Genomic DNA, 16,113 nt, shown 5'->3' with positions numbered 1-16,113 from the left:
CAGCTTTATGTAAAATATATAAACATTTGTCGAAATTGGTACACAGATTGCATAAATATGGCAATTAAGATTGCATTTACAGATGTGCATGTACAATGTTGTGCAAATTATCACAATATTACAATTTCGAAAATTATTCAAATTGGAATCCAAGTAAAGCAATTAGTGAAAAAATACCCATGCAGAATTTAAATATCTCAGAACAAAATTTAAGTGTCTTCAGTAAAAGGTCACACATTTAAAATAGTTTTATTCATTTTATTTGTATATGTCAAAATACATTTTTATTTCCAAAATAGTGGGTTTTGCAACTAGTTTCATGCAGAAACAAGGTCTGCTCAATACTACCAATAAAATCAATATAGCACAGTAGCTGTTCAGTTTTAGATACAAAGAATAAATAACCTAAATACAAAACACTAAAATATTAGAAACATGTATTTAATCATTCTTCACAGGCATCCAAACTTCACAAATATAATCCTTAGCATGCCTAACTGTTGTGCAACCAGAACATGTTGCAGTCACTCAAACTGATCAATTATCTGTATATTTTACGTCCACATAAGACCATGGAAATTCTCTATATTCAGACCCACCATTCATACAGTTCAAATATAACCAAAAATAAAATTCCCATAACTATCCTTGTACCTTTAAAAATCAAGAATCCTGAGCTTGGTAGTAAGAGCATAACCTTATATCTTCATAAAACCAATCAAGAGAGAGAGGACTTAAAATCCTGCTTACCAAAACACCCTTTCCCAGCCCCAAAGTAATCTAAAATAGGCAGTAGAACACAATGACCTTTTAAAATGAAGGGGTACAAATTCACATTTAATATAGTATACAATACAATCAATAATACAATTAGCTACTATAAGCTTTACAATGTACAATTTATTCAAATGGCTGAACTGTTCAGTGGTTAAGGAGACAGTTATGTGCCAGAAAGATGTGGTATTTTTTTGCATGGTTTGATGAAAATATAAAAGCTATTTGTCCAAATAAAAGCCATCTTCACTATGTACTTGGTTTTGCTTTTTTTTTTTTTTTTTAAAAGGCCACTGAAATGTATAAAATGGTCTGAACATGATGGTGGTATCAAAGTCAATGCCTCTTCACATGGCAATAACAGTGCATTTAACATTAACTCACGGTTAAGTCTGCAAATGATTTCATAGCATTACTTTGGCTAGCACAACAGTTTTAGACAGCACTCAGATAAATATAGGTATGTGAAATGTGAAGCAATTATCTTATGCAACTTTAGTTGTGGTTGAATACTATCAAATGAAAACTGAAAATAAAAGTAAAAGCACTTTACAGTAGAAAACTTTTGTAAAGATAGGGCCCCACATAATGTGTTACTTTTTAAGTCTTTATATCACATTGTTAGCAAATGTTGTTTTTAACACTATTATGGAGTAGCCTACTTTGCATTAACAGACATTTCAATTAAGAAAATAGTCAAGCATGCCATGTGGTGGTCTAAAAATCAAAACAATACACTTATTTATATATACAGCATCACTCAGTACCTGCTAAAATGAATGTGAGGATTATACACTACAATAATAAAAAACAAACAAAAACAAAAAAGTGACCAACAAAGGCAGAAAATAGGACTTAAAAGAATCTAATCTCAATTGACTTTAAAGCATTCATATAAGAAATAAATGCATATTGCACAAACAGTGAAAGCAAATGTTCCACCAAGCAATTCAGTTCCAGGCGGAAGACAACAGAGCATCAGCCTAATACATGACAATGGTATCAGGAGAACAGGTGTTCTTTTCTGTAAATGAGAAAGCTGTGAAAACATAGATGAGTCTGCCACATGAAGAGTTAGAAGGAAAAAATACAAACCCAAACTTAGATGTAAAGCAAAAAAATATCGAAAAACTGGAAACTGTGGCACATCAAAAAATGTTGAATAACTGTCTTCTGTGAGAGCTGAAAGTTTTTGTTGACACAAAAGTATTTATGTACAACTAAGGCTTACTGGTTAAATATCTCTGAGGCATATCTGGCCTTGAACACTTTCCTTAAATGCTGGAGCTGTAAACAAGTTTTCTCAGTCATTAAAAAAAAAAAAATCTTCTCAGCAGCTGCATTAACATGAAACAATGGTCTTGATACAAGAAAAAAAAAAAAAAAAAAACCCAGAAAATTAAACAAAACAAAATTCCTAGATAAGAGGGCATTTGGCAGGATATCCGAAAATGACAGTCTCCCTGGATTCTTCCCAGGCTTCCAGTGACTGTCAAATATGGTCCACTGGGTTGCTCATATGTGCAATTCCATTACTTGCTGCTTTTTTTTTTCCTTTTTTTTATTTGGAAAGTTTGCTTATTACTCTGATCAAGGCCCCATTTTCATCCTTTAGCCTCTGGTTGTCTGCTTTTAGGTCTGGTAACATCTATGAGGGTAAAAATAAAAGAAAAGGTTTTACTTCAATAGGAAGACAAAAATGTTACCCTTAGTGTATTTATATTTTCACCACAAGACACATGAACAAGCTTGGTCAGTTATATAAATTTCTAGTGGCTAAAACGTATAAGAAAGAAAAAACTTGATTTGTGACGCTAATTAGTTTAATAAATGATGGAATGAGAAGTTTATTTTCCCAAAGTTATCATTTGGAATGTACTAAATCACTTGATATTATGACTCACAAGCACACTGTATTAGAGCAGCCAAGAAAATGAAGCCTGTTTTTGTTAGGATAGGCTCTCAAAGGGAGTTCCTCTAAGACTTCTATCAGCACCTAAACCAAACCCTTTTAACTTTATTTACATCGGACCTTAAATATTATTCCACAAGAAAACCAGCCTATTTAGGGAAATTTTGAGGGAGTTAGACTTGTTCTAAATTATTAGAATTCCTTAAAGGATTCAACTGTAGTACTAAGCTTAAGCATGTACTACAGTGTCTGATCCAAGATAGGTGCTCATTAAACGATAACAATTATTCCTATTATTGGAATAGTATAAAATAACTTATAAGCCAAAATATATTTATGAAAATATCTAAGCACTGAAAAAACAACCAGTATTTGGAACAAAGAGAAAAACACACGCTCAGGTCCTCAAAGGAGATCTATTTTCTGTTCTATAGACAAACTGAAGGAGGGGATGGAAATGTTAGCAGTAAACTGGATTTTCTACTAAGAATGACTTAAATTCCATGTGCTCTGCCAGATTTGCTAGGAAGTAGAACAGTTTATACTTTGGACACTAACATACTTTGCAAGACACTGGAAATAGTTTTTTACTACCTTTCCTCAGCTTTCAAGATGTACTAGATTGTAAAATTAGACAAAAGTAAAACTTCTACTTGGCAAAATTACCTTAAGCAAAATCTTTATGAAGAGTTTAAATTTATGTGGAATGAATCAATTCTTGTTTTCAGAATATATGGTTATAAAATACAGTAATGTGAAGTTTATGTATCAGGATACCACTGTAAAGGACTAAGTGAATATTACCTGAAGTGGTTCTGAGTGAAAATGACATTATTTTGAAAAACAGATAAAACATGTTTAATCGTCACCTTCAACATATTAATTATATGTAAAATACATGTTACATTGTTTACGTTCCTTTTTCTTTCTAGTCAAGAATTTTAAATGGTCATAGTTTTAATCCATAAATTATCTGTAGAGCCAAAAATGTGCACAAGCTTTTGCAAAAGTGCAGACAAGTCTTTAAATCCCTAAACCGTTCTCTAAATTCACTGTAGTTTATCAGTCAGAATATACAATTAGTGACACTTTCTAACATTCTGAGAAGCCATGCATAATTAACAGTTATATGATAAGCTACAGACACAATGGCATTAATTTGTAAAAGTGAGCTCAAGACACGCTTACTAATACAAAAACACCTGCCTGGCTCTACCAAGAAGAAATGATGAAACTACAAGTTATAGGTTCACAGACTGCAGTTGCCTACAGAACCCTGAGCGCTTGGCTACCACTCTTGTCAAGGCCCTATTCTCAGTCAGCAGTCGTTCATTTAACTCTCTCAGAGTCTGAATTTGCTTTATTTGGTGCAGGTTCTGCAGGAATTAGAACATAAAGAAATAGAAAATAAAAAAATAAGAAAATGGAAAAGAGGACAATAAAAATACAAAGAATCACAGATAAATGAATATAAGAGGAAAAAAATTAAGAGTCTTAAAAGGATATTCCATGAGATTCACAAAGGTAAATAGTGTAGTCCTAAAATTCCATATCAAACAAAATACATAAACAAACAAAATCCAAAAAATTTGTCTCCAAAGTCATTCAATAATAATATTCTAACAAAGAACCAAATTCAGCAATACAATAATTAAATCTTGACAGTCTAATTCTATAGGCACATTTTCATAAGTATCAGTTCATTAATTCATAATGTGATAAAGATATTTTATGCAAGACAATATGATAAAAGGTAATCAATTAACTGTGCTATTTTTGTTCCCCCTGCAAGAAGTGTTCCTTCCAACATTCAAAACAAATTGTTACTTCTACAGGTAATTCAGAGTTCCATAAAATACAGCTCTGCTGGCCCACTACCGTAAAGTCCTTTATTTTCAAAGGAAAACACTTTTGTATCGATCCCCACTCCACCATTTACTCTCCAAGAAACAGAGTATGTGAAATGTGAAGAATAAATACTAAATCCCAAATCTTATAGTCATTATTGTCTAATTTCTTCTACACCTGACTATCAAAACAGCCATAAAAATTGATTAACAAAAAGATTTGAATTATAAATGTTCTCCTAGCTCACCTAAAACCTGGATTTAGGAATAAAGAGAAGCACGGCATATGGATAATTCACAAATTACACAATCAGTGTTGAGAACAATTAACATGAACACAGTATGTTATTAGTTCTGTAAAATTTAAGTTCGTAAACAGCACTGTCTCTCATAAGTAGTAGCATGGTTTACTTACTTTGAGCTCTTCTTCCATTTCAGATATTCTTCTTTCTAGAGCTCTTCGTTCCTAGATCAATTTAAGGTACCAATATTTATCACATAATTATTATATTCTTAATTCTCTAAGTTGTGAAATAGTGACACTTTAGAGTCAAAAATCAAATCAGGAGCAGTGTGGAAAAAGATGTGATGCCAGTGATGTGCAAAGAGCTTTCCAAATGTCTTTCAAGAAATAAATATGAAGATTATTATTTTTATTAATTTCTATAAGCTCTTTCTTTAAAGCTTTGACTTTAAGGTAAGATGCTACATAACATGTTCAAACTGTTTTTTCAGTTCATTTAAACTTAGGCATAGAATAAACCAATACTCAAGACTGAGGATTATGTAGAGAGGAAAAAAAACCCCACACATAGATGCAATTATTCTACAGTGACAGAAGCAGAAACGCAAGAAGCAAACATGCCTAAAATATGTGTAAACTTTCAAAAGGATCTAAGAGAAGTTCATCTCCTCCACCTGCAAGGTCTACTAGCCATTATTTATCCAGTTGGCTTTACAGTTTTGTACTGAGCTTGATACTGTGTGCAGCACTGATGCCGTGACTCTAATGAAGCAGCAGCTGCAGCATGTATTTTCATGTTCCTCCTTTCAAAGAGTGACAGGCAAAGGTAACATACAATACGTTACTGCAGTGTACTGTTTTATTCTGCCTTAAACAATAAGCATTCTAGGGTGTTATGCAAAAAGCAAGCAGCAGTAATTAATGTGCTGTAAAACTTTGGTTAGGTCATACCGCCCAGAAGATACTGACTCTTGCCGGTCACCTTTCAGATACAAACCATTTAAATTTAGTTTAATCACTATGAATTCCCAAGACATTCTTTCCCAGATTAATAATTAATGTTGATATTTAGTAAAGCAGTACATTTACTGTAAATGTTAATGCTTTAGGTTATATGATGTAAAAAAAAAATAGGATCCTACTCATAGTCTTTTAAGTACCATGTTATTCTATTTTTAACTTGTTTAAACACTATTACATAGACAAAAATGTTATTTCCTATGAATAGGACTTTCTGCTAGTTAGTAATACAGCCATGACTAATTCATAAAAACCACTGCATTTCCCGAAACACTAGGATATATAGTGTCATATTTGATCCTTGTAACTTGGTGAAATATCATAAATAGCCTATTTCCTTCTACCCCATCATCCTTAATTTTATTAGGTACCTTCAAGATTTTAACTATTTTCTGGTAAAAAAGACAAGAACACTTGTCTATATCTAACTGTCTTATCACCAAAATAGCAATTATAAAGATGTAGGCAATTTCTTCTGTTTGGCAAACTTATTAACATTAAAAAATATGGTTACGAGAAAATGTATGTAAAGTGCTAGCCCAGTGCCTGCCTGGTACACTGAATAAATGCTAGCAGTTATTATTAATACTATGATTACTAATGTCTGTTAAAATGGAAGTAGATAAGGTACTCAGTAATTTATCTGCATTCGACAGGCAGGCAAAGGAGTCAGATGAGAATGTCAGAGTATGAATACATGTATCATGTATGCGCAAGCCAAGAATAAAAAAGGACAGACATCATTTCTCTCTCTCTCTCTTTTTTGTTTTTGGTCAAAAAGGTAAATTGGCTATTTTTATAATGGAATGGAAGAAAATGTTTTATCAACTGCTCCTGATTATTTATTCTTTGACTTAGAGATCACAGCTACCCAGGATATAACTTCTCTAACCACAGCTCACGTGAACTAACAGATACTTTTTGGGCATTTTCCTTTAACTTTTGATCATTTATACATTCTGAACTGCTCAAACTAAACTTGTAGAGTTATTCCTATGGCCACTGTAAGACCCCTGAGCAATAACAGTAATAAATGAAGAAATACACGTGACTATATCACAGCCAGCTAAAAAATTACAGAAAGACAAAAAAGAGCAAAAAGACTTTTCTAATAATCATTTTTTGTTTAAAATATCCTATTTAAGTTAAATATTTAAATTCAAAATTAAGTAAAGCATCATTAATTTAAAAAGAATTTTAAAATTTGATGTTCTTAGAATCTTTATAAACTTTAAATTTTGCAAACAATTAAACTAAATGTATACATGACCAAAATGTTTTAAGTATATCACCACAGAAAACCAAAGGAGATAAATGGCATATCAAAAACATCAGATTCATTACCACAATGTGTATATTTCAGAATGAAGGCAAAGATTTTTTTAATCCATTAAAGGAATAACATGGTAAATTAAGTCTTAACACCTACAGAGGCAGGGTTATTTCACACCTACAGAGATCCCATAGAACTGTATAAAGAAGCTAAGCCAGAAAACATTCCTAATTAAATTAACATTAATCTACACTAATTAAAACTATCAACCATAAAGCCAAAACTGAAAGAAAAAAATCCTCCACTATTGCTTATATAAAATAAAAGGGGAAAAAGATTACTTACTCAATAAAATGGACACTTACCCTTTTTTCCATTTCCAATAGTGACCGATCAGCAAACCTTTCTTGCCTCTGTAACAAAGTAAGAAATATAAAAGGGATCTAAGTACAGTAAATGTGGGGGTTGGTAGTGGAGGAGGACCACAGTAGCTCTCCTCTAGTGGTATTCAAATAAGTCATACTAGTCAGGTAGAGGAATACACAGGTATAAATAAAAATCAGTTTTGTATTGAAACAATAAAAAGTTAAAGGAATGCTTAGAAACAGAATGGTGTCCACAGCTCTCATGGACTACATTCCACTTTCCTCAGGTCTTTACATAGTACAGTACGGGGTAAGGAAGGAGGAGAACTGTGGAACAACACCAAAAAGATCCTACAGTTTCTCCTCCAATGCTCAAACTCTCTCCTTTCCTACCCCACCAGGAGGAGTGGCTAATCCGAATGGTCAAATTATAAGACCTTGACTGAAATGTAGTTCGGACTAGATTGAGTGAAATATCCATGCAGACAAACCAGTGAACTGGCCTAAATTTTGTTTTCTCTCCCAGCTTAGTCTTGCCCACTCTCTCTCTCTAGAGTTTTTGTTAACAATCACCCATATTCCAAAATTGGTAAGTAAGGTTCATACTCCTGGTCACTTAGAAGAAATCCTAGCTATATAGCTTTTCTTCTCCTGGTGAACTTAGGACTCATTTTCCTGCTTCCTGTACAATGTGATCAACTCAAAGTTGACAAAGTCCCCTGAGATATGGGGGATGGAAAGGACCCTTGGGATTTTAAGTCATATGGTGCATGTAACACCACAAAGCTCTGCATATGAATACTGAGTAAAAGACCCAGTTAAAAAACAAGTTCTATCCTAGTTCTTTCTGACTTACACTGACTTCTGCACATTTATCTCCCTTGGGATTCCTGGTCACTTTGCCGGAAAAAAAAACAACCAAAAACTCATTAAATGGCTCACTTCCCAAAAGCGAATTTGCTGAATACTCAATCTTACCAATTTACTAGAAGTGTTGTTTTTTTTTTTTTTAATGTTTATTCATTTATTTTTGAGACAGAGAGTGTACAAGCAGGGGAGGAGCAGAAAGAGAGAGGGAGACACAAAATCTGAAGCAGGCTCCAGGTTCTGAACTGTCAGTGCAGAGCCTGATGTTGGGTTCAAACCCATGAACCATGAGAGACCTGAGCCAAAGTCGGCTGCTTAATCGACTGAGCCAACCAGGTGCCCCCAAAAATAGTTTTTGACAACTTTTTTTAAATGTTTATTTTTGAGAGAGAGAAAGAGAGCAAGTTGGGGAGGGGCTGAGAGAAAGTGAGACAGAGGATCTAAGTAGGCTCTTCGCTAATGGCAGAGAGCCTGATGTGGGGCTCAAACCCACACACAGTGAGATCATGACCCGGGCCGAAGTTGGATATCTAACCAAATGAGCCACCAAGGTGCCCCTTTGACACCTTTTTAAAAAGAATGATAAGTAACATTTTTTTAAAGTTTATTTTTGAGAGTGAGAGAGTGGGGGAGGGGTGGAGAGAGGGAGACACAGAAGCCGAAGCAGGCTCCAGGCTCTGAGCTGTCAGCACAGAGACTGACATGGGGCTCAAACCCACAAACTGAGAGATCATGACCTGAGCTGAAGTCGGATGCTCAATGGACTGTGCCACTCAGGTGCCCTGTTTTTTGGCAACTTTATTAACAAGAATGCTCTTTTATGACTATTAACTACAAAATTTACTTAAAAATATATTTCATCATTAAATGTTTTTTTTCTTTTTAAAGATTTTAAGTAATCTCTACACTCAACACAGGGATTGAATTTACAACTCCAAAATCAAGAGTTGCAAGCTCTACTAACTGAGTCAGTCAGGCACCCCTAAACCCCTAAATGTTTCTTTATACAATTTTCTGTTCTGTCAGCCCTTTCAGTATTCATGCTTTAGTATTATTCAGACTTGCAACCGTTACTTTTTGATCCTTTTATCACAATTTCTTTTTTGTGGTTATGGTATATAAAAGTTAAAGATCTAATCATAGCCGGGTATCCTTCCCTTTCTCTGTTGTTTTAAATGGTTTTATGCTTTTGTGCTTACTCTTTCTGGAAAAAGAAAAGTCGACATTTTACTTACTTATTGTTAGAAATCAAATATAAAATATATATGTATCAAATATAAAAACTTTTCAACTAATTCTGATTTCTTTTTGTTTTTAAATTTAAATTTATATTTTTATTGCTAGAAATACAAAACAAAGGCTAATATAATGTGCCCCTTGAAGATCTGCAAATGAATCCTAAAAATGTTTAAATGACTGAAAGATGTAGGAGCATCTGGCTGGCTCATTCAGGAGAGCATGTGACTCTTGGTGTCAGGGTCGTGGGTTTGAGTTCCGTAGCGATTACTTAAAAAAAAAAAAGAAAAGGAAAAAAAAGACTGAAAAATTTAAAAATGACATTCAAAAGCACCCGAAAGAAATCAGAAATAGCTGAAACAATGCCATTATATGTAAGTTAATGAAAGTTTAGATGGAAAATTGGCATTTTATTGAGGAGTTTTCTTCATATAGGGACATTTTAGCAACTTTATGATTTATGTGCTAATTTCTTATGTTAAAAATCAATTTTATTAATTAGTTAATATTTCTGGTAAATCTTGTAGTTAATAAGCTGTTAAAATCATAATTACTAAATCTAGTGAAATGACATTTGACAAAATATTCATCAAACCAGCTTTTGGTAAATCAGCTTATTTCCCTCTGTTGGAGACTACATGGAGGAGGGTGGCTGGACTAAGATGGGACTTAATGATTCTAGAGTCCCTTGGCCAACTATTATCAAACATATGATTAATAGGATGATATCCCTTGGAAAAAACTCCATGCAACTATCAAACTGCCACCACTATGTTATGGAAGTAATGCTCAAAAAAGAAAATTAAAAAATCAGGTAGAATGATTCATAGTAGACTTAAATACTCAGCATAGATACTCTAGAGTTGAACAAAAAGCTTAATGTTTATCAGTTCTGCTTTTACATATATCCTTAAATTTTACAAATAACATTTACATAGGTTTCCCAACTAAGATAGTAACTCTGAATACTTACCGATGTCTTAAACTCTGAATTACCCTTCCCATTATTCATTCAGTATACTGGGCATGGTACTCAGAATGTCTGCTAAGGCAGAAGCTGTCATACTTTTTAATCCAGTGACTTTTCTGGCCACAGTCCACAGGATCAGAAATTGGTACAGGACCCAAAGGCAACTTGCTATTGGTTGTCCAGTGTCCTATGAAATTGGACTTTTCACTAACAAGACCGTGAGCTGTAACAGGACTGCTCCATGCTGATAATAACTGGCTAATTCTATCAGTTCTCCTCTCTTGTAGAATTCAAATGAGAGACATATAGGAAGAATGAAATGACAACAGGGTACGCAGAGAGCAGAAAAACAGAGAAGGTAGTAAGCAGTAAAAACACAGATTAGTTGACTCACCAGTTACAGGACACTGCTGTAGAAAGCAGTGAACTTTTTTTCTTTTTAAAGCAGTGAACATTTTTATTTAGAAAACATTATGATCAAATCTCTAGAGCTAAAGCTATTTTCAGAAAACTAGTTATGATATTTTTATATGAGGAGGTTTACAAAGCTACTAATGCAACCCAAAGAAAGATGACTTTCCAGTTTACCATAAAGCCTAAGCATAAACCAGCAAGTTGTAACTTGTATGACATTCTAAGTTTTTATGACACCTCACTGTGAAATGTATTCTTGTTCTGACTTACTTCTCTGTATATCCTTATAGTAAACCCTCAGCAGCTGATGGAATCTGCAGAGCTGAATAACCTCATAAGGTTATCTTAACTCCTGGAATTTTAGCAAAGCCTCCACTGTGCATTGCCAATTGCTTCACAATGTAATAGAGGTTAACAACAACAAGAAGGTACCTAGTAACAAGTAGAAGTTCACATAGAGAACTTAAAAAATTATAAAAAAGATAAGTATAAAAGAATGACCAATGAAAGTATACAGTCTCATTTATACAACTGGAGATGCCATTTTTAGATCAGTGACTTCAAACTGGATTCCAAAAGTTGTACTGCAGAAATTTGTTTATACTAGAAGGTCTCATGTTAAAATTAAATAAGTTTGTTTTCTTAAAAATTATGGGACCCCTTAGAGGCTTTTAACACATGAATAGTATCCTATAAAACTTCCAAGATGTAGTATAGTATCTCCGAAGATTCTTGGGTTACAAAACTTTTCTCTTTGAATGAGGACAGGTAGAGAATGAGGAAGGAATGTGTCTATCACTATCTCCCACAATTACAGTATTCCATGAAAAAAGCTTAGGAAACAATTCCTAGATCAAATGTATCCTACATCATATATACAGCTGTGAATTTTGTTCAGCTATCCCAATTTTCTTGTCTAAAATGGTCTCGTGTAGGCTGCTGCATAGTAGGTAAAAAGCGTTAAAGACAAACTATCTTATTCCAGCATTATTATATCAAATTACTTTTTAAGGAACAAACAGAAAATATTTATAATGAATAAAAGTGATTATAGCGGTGCCTGGGTGGCTCAGTTGGTTAAGCGCCAGAATTCGGCTCAGGTCGTGATCTCATAGTTCGTGAGCTCGAGCCCCACACCCTGGGCTCTGTGTGGACAGCTCAGAGCCTGGAGCCTGTTTCATATTCTGTGTCTCCCTCTCTCAGCCCCTCCCCTACTCTCACTCTGTTTCTTTCAAAAATAAAACATTAAATTAAAAAACAGTGATTACAAAATTATTTTACGGCCTTAAGAAGATTCTGTATAGATGCTTTTAAAACCTTGCTACATTTGGTATTCTGGAAATAAGCATTTAAGCCCTGTATCACAACATAAGCATTAAAAGGCTTAAAAACACCTCAACTTTCCACTACAAGGCTATACATCTGTGAGTGTGTGTTTAAGTTTATTTATTTTGAGAAAGAGAGAGTACACGCTGTGCACGCATGGTGTAGGGGCAGAGACAGAGAGGGAAAGAGAGAATCCCAAGTGGGCTCTGCACTGACAGCGTCCGACACGGGGCTCTATCTCATGACTGAGATCATGACCAGAGACTAAGTGTCAGATGTTTAACCAACTGAGCCACCCAGGTACCCCTATACTTTTGTATTGTTAATTCATTCTAGAAAGAAGTAAAATGAAGTCATCATTAAACTGTATGATCTTGATTCCTTCTTACTGATAAGCTATTACCAGTAACCAAACTTATCTTTCAAAGAAACATCTGAGAATATTTCAGTCCAGTTTTTTAGACAGAATAAATCACAACTATTACCTTCAGGGTAACGAACAGAAAAAGGTACAAACCTGGGTGGCCTTTTCCAATTGTAATTTAAGATCTGTCAGTTCCATATTTGTATCATGTAGCTGTGCTTTCAGCTTTTCATTTTCAGCTAGAATTTGTTCATAAAGCTGTAAAAAGTAGGGAAGAACAAATTACTTTTCTGCTCTCCTAATATTTTAAGATTTCACATTGATTATTTGCAATATTGAAACAGAGATTAATAAGAGATAGAAGCCATTAAAGAAGACATTTAAAAAGTATTTTAATGCTTTGTGGTTGCAAGGCAGAAATTTTTGGTTATGCTATGCAGGTGTTTGTCCATATACACTCTTTAACAAATTAGATCATGTTACAAATTTAAGATATCACTAAAAAATCTAACTTTTCTATTTCCATTAAAAAAAATTCATTTATATGATAAAGAGGGACTACATATCTACAGACCAATGACAGTTACAGCTAAGGGTTGAATAGCTTCCAAGTGATCTTCATTTGGGGTCTGTGAACTTCTCTGCCTACCATTCTCTCTTGAATTTCTGACACTGAGACGGAGCATCAGTTGTATTTATCATTTAATGAATGTATTTTTCCTTTAATGAAATTTAAAGGAAAGTGAAATATTTTTTGAATACTTTTGTAACACTTGAATCTACTATTTCTTTCCCCTTCATCTCTACTACTACCACTATAGATGGCTAAAATCATCTCTTATTAGACTATTTTAATATTAAAACTGTTTTCCTGACCTCTTTCTAATTTGTTCTATTAGCAGCAAGAATTAACTTTTCCAAATTACAATCTCAATTTCATATGCCAACCATTCCATTAACCCTCAGACATTAGAAACCCTTGACTAGCTTCTCAGGGTCCTCAGTATGAAGATATCCTTAAAACACCCTGTAAAACAGGTATGGTCTGGTCCTGACGTGAACACCTAACTGCAATGTCACACCTCCATCCCTTCTGCTCTACTAGCCATACTGAAAATTTAATTACTTCAATGCATCCTGTGCTGTTCTACCATCAGGTCAATGTCTTTGCAGTTCACTCCACGTAGAAAACTTTTTTGTCCCATTCTGCCAGTTTAACTAATCACCCTTCTGGGATTCACTTCTGGAGTTTCACTTCTTCAGAACATCTGTTTCTAGGCCCTGTAACTTTCCTTTGTTATACACTTTTAGGACACAGATCCTTTACTTCAGGATAATTGTTTCTATTTTCAAATTATACATTTACTAGTATGACTGTATGATAACTTCTCTCTCTTCTACTACATGGAAGATATCCATAAGTGTAATGACAGCATCTTCAATCTACTGCTGATAAGTAGAAACTCACCACTTAGCACAGTTCAGGGTTCAATTCTTTACCGAATGAATGACAATCTTATTCATAATGTAAATCGACCTCCCACCTTCCTTCTCTTGCTGACTTAGTTTGTAAGAAAGTGATACAAATAGCTGCCAAATAGCTGGGGAACACATACAAGTATCACAAGGCTTCTTTTTCCCCCAACAAATTTCATCAGGTTTATTCTAAGCTCAAAAAATGTAAGAACTATGATAGAATCCTAGATTGTTGAGTTTCCAAGACTTACTTCCTAAATACTTCCATCCTTAATCTGTAATAGCACTTAAGCTACCACAAGTTTTTTAGTTACCTAGGAAAAACTCTATTCTCCTAGGAAAGCTCTATTCCCTTTTTTTGGCCACCTCTTATTAACAAATAGGTAAAGAAAAATGTGTGCGCATGCACACGCAAACATCCCCAATAACCATGCCTCTTTTCAACTCAATCAACCATACTAGCCTGAGACACTTAAGTGTGAAATAAAGTCTCTTTCCTTTAAAAAAAAAACAACAACAACAAAACAGCTATTTATTTATAGGCTATCTACCATTTAGTGCCCCAAACTGAAAATTAAGTTATTTCAAGATATTGATTTCATAATGAGTTCCAGGAATAATATCCAAACACAAATATATCAAATATATCAATAGATCAACCAACAATTATTTTTTTATTAAATATAGTTGAATAACCCAAGTACCTTTTTAAAGTCAGTTGAGTCGTCCTTTTCTAGCCTGCTACTATAAGGTTTTCTTTCTTCTAAGTAACTGTATGATCCAGAGCGACCCAATAAGGAATCATACCGATCACTAGCTGATGTGGAACTGGTTTCATATCTTTAAAAGATGAATTAAAGTCAAAATCTTTATTAAAGGCTTTTACAGCTCACATTAACATGCATCCTACTACATTTGAACTTGATATTCCAAAACAGCAGATAACATTCTCCCTCATCTATTATCAATCAACTTTTATGATACATTTAATAAGTGGAAAGTTATTTATAATATTATTCATTTCCATTATTTGAGGAAGAGATTCAATATATCTATATCCAAAAGTCAGAACTGGTTTCACATCACGATAAATTATTTCAACAATTTTAAATTGTACATTTTTTTTTACATTTTAAAATCTCTGAAATCAGAACATAGAACATGGCTTATAATTGATGGTGTATTATACTTTTTGGTAGCACTTTTCCTTTAAGTGGCATACAGTTGTCTAAAAATTTTAGATTTGATAAACTAGTCTATCCAAACAGATAATAAGTCTGCCCTAAACAGAAAGAACATATCTCATTTGTACATGAGAATTCTCTTATTATCTCGTTCTGAATTCAGGTTACCTTTTCTTGATAAAAGCTATTGCCTCCATATTTCAATGGAAATGTGTAGTATACAAAAATTTGTTCTTGGTTTTACAAGGCTTTGGTTAACAATTATGGGCAAGAGAAATGGAATGGAGGTTAGACTCAAGGACACTGTGGAGGTTCTCTAAAAGGTAAATAATTTTGAGCTAGATGATAGTTTTTAGTGTCTTCACGGTTTTTCTTTTGTTTAAAGCAGGGATTGGAGAGAAGATTCAGAATACCTCATCAAATAAATTTATGGTGGGTTTCATCAGTCCCTGCTGTTATTAGGAAAACTTAAAAAGTTATCACTGTTGTAAGGGTTTAAGAAAAAATTTTATTTCTTAGTGAGTTACTGGGACTATTTAACTAGAAGTAAAGGCTTTGACAAAGAAAGCTGGTAACAGTTATTAGGTCGTCTAAACATCTACAGATTTTTATTATTCAGATAATCCTAACAACTCACAAAATCCGTAAGTATCTAAAAGCAACATGGAATGAAAATCTAAAAATAAAAATAAGAAAAAAGTCAGTAAAAATATAAAACATACCTAGAAATGGAATCCGTCTAGAAAAAAGAGAAAAACACAGGCATACTAAATTTCTATACTTTTATTAAAGCAACTTGATAGATCAAGTAAATTTAACATAACATTTATGCTATTGTCAC

The 16,113-nt window shown here is 33.6% G+C and overlaps 1 protein-coding gene across 11 annotated transcripts in view; it reads right to left on the bottom strand.

The window, feature by feature from the left end:
* Positions 1 to 244: 244 nt before the first annotated feature.
* PPP1R12A (protein phosphatase 1 regulatory subunit 12A) overlaps positions 245 to 16,113 on the bottom strand; it is a 160,409-nt gene continuing 144,540 nt past the window's right edge. For 4 of the 11 annotated variants that reach the window (XM_086712745.1, XM_086712740.1, XM_086712746.1 and 1 more), the window contains 7 exons: positions 15,995 to 16,011; positions 14,793 to 14,928; positions 12,766 to 12,870; positions 7,436 to 7,483; positions 4,949 to 4,999; positions 3,893 to 4,062; positions 245 to 2,422 (listed from right to left, as the gene is read on the bottom strand). In XM_086712745.1, the coding sequence (XP_086568871.1) occupies positions 3,928 to 4,062; positions 4,949 to 4,999; positions 7,436 to 7,483; positions 12,766 to 12,870; positions 14,793 to 14,928; positions 15,995 to 16,011 (492 nt within the window). In that variant the 3' untranslated portion in view covers positions 245 to 2,422; positions 3,893 to 3,927. Of the gene's footprint in view, positions 2,423 to 3,892; positions 4,063 to 4,948; positions 5,000 to 5,728; positions 5,760 to 7,435; positions 7,484 to 12,765; positions 12,871 to 14,792; positions 14,929 to 15,994; positions 16,012 to 16,113 lie in introns of those variants that run through there. The other 7 variants (XM_086712741.1, XM_025926734.2, XM_025926736.2 and 4 more) reach the window with 4 other exon arrangements.

This window comes from Puma concolor, chromosome B4 (genome assembly GCF_028749965.1).
Source record: "Puma concolor isolate L17-30 chromosome B4, mPumCon1.1.hap2, whole genome shotgun sequence".
In the NCBI taxonomy this organism is placed as follows: domain Eukaryota; kingdom Metazoa; phylum Chordata; class Mammalia; order Carnivora; family Felidae; genus Puma; species Puma concolor.
Note: the sequence above shows the minus strand (reverse complement) of the source record. Positions and strands in the feature narration are given on the sequence as shown.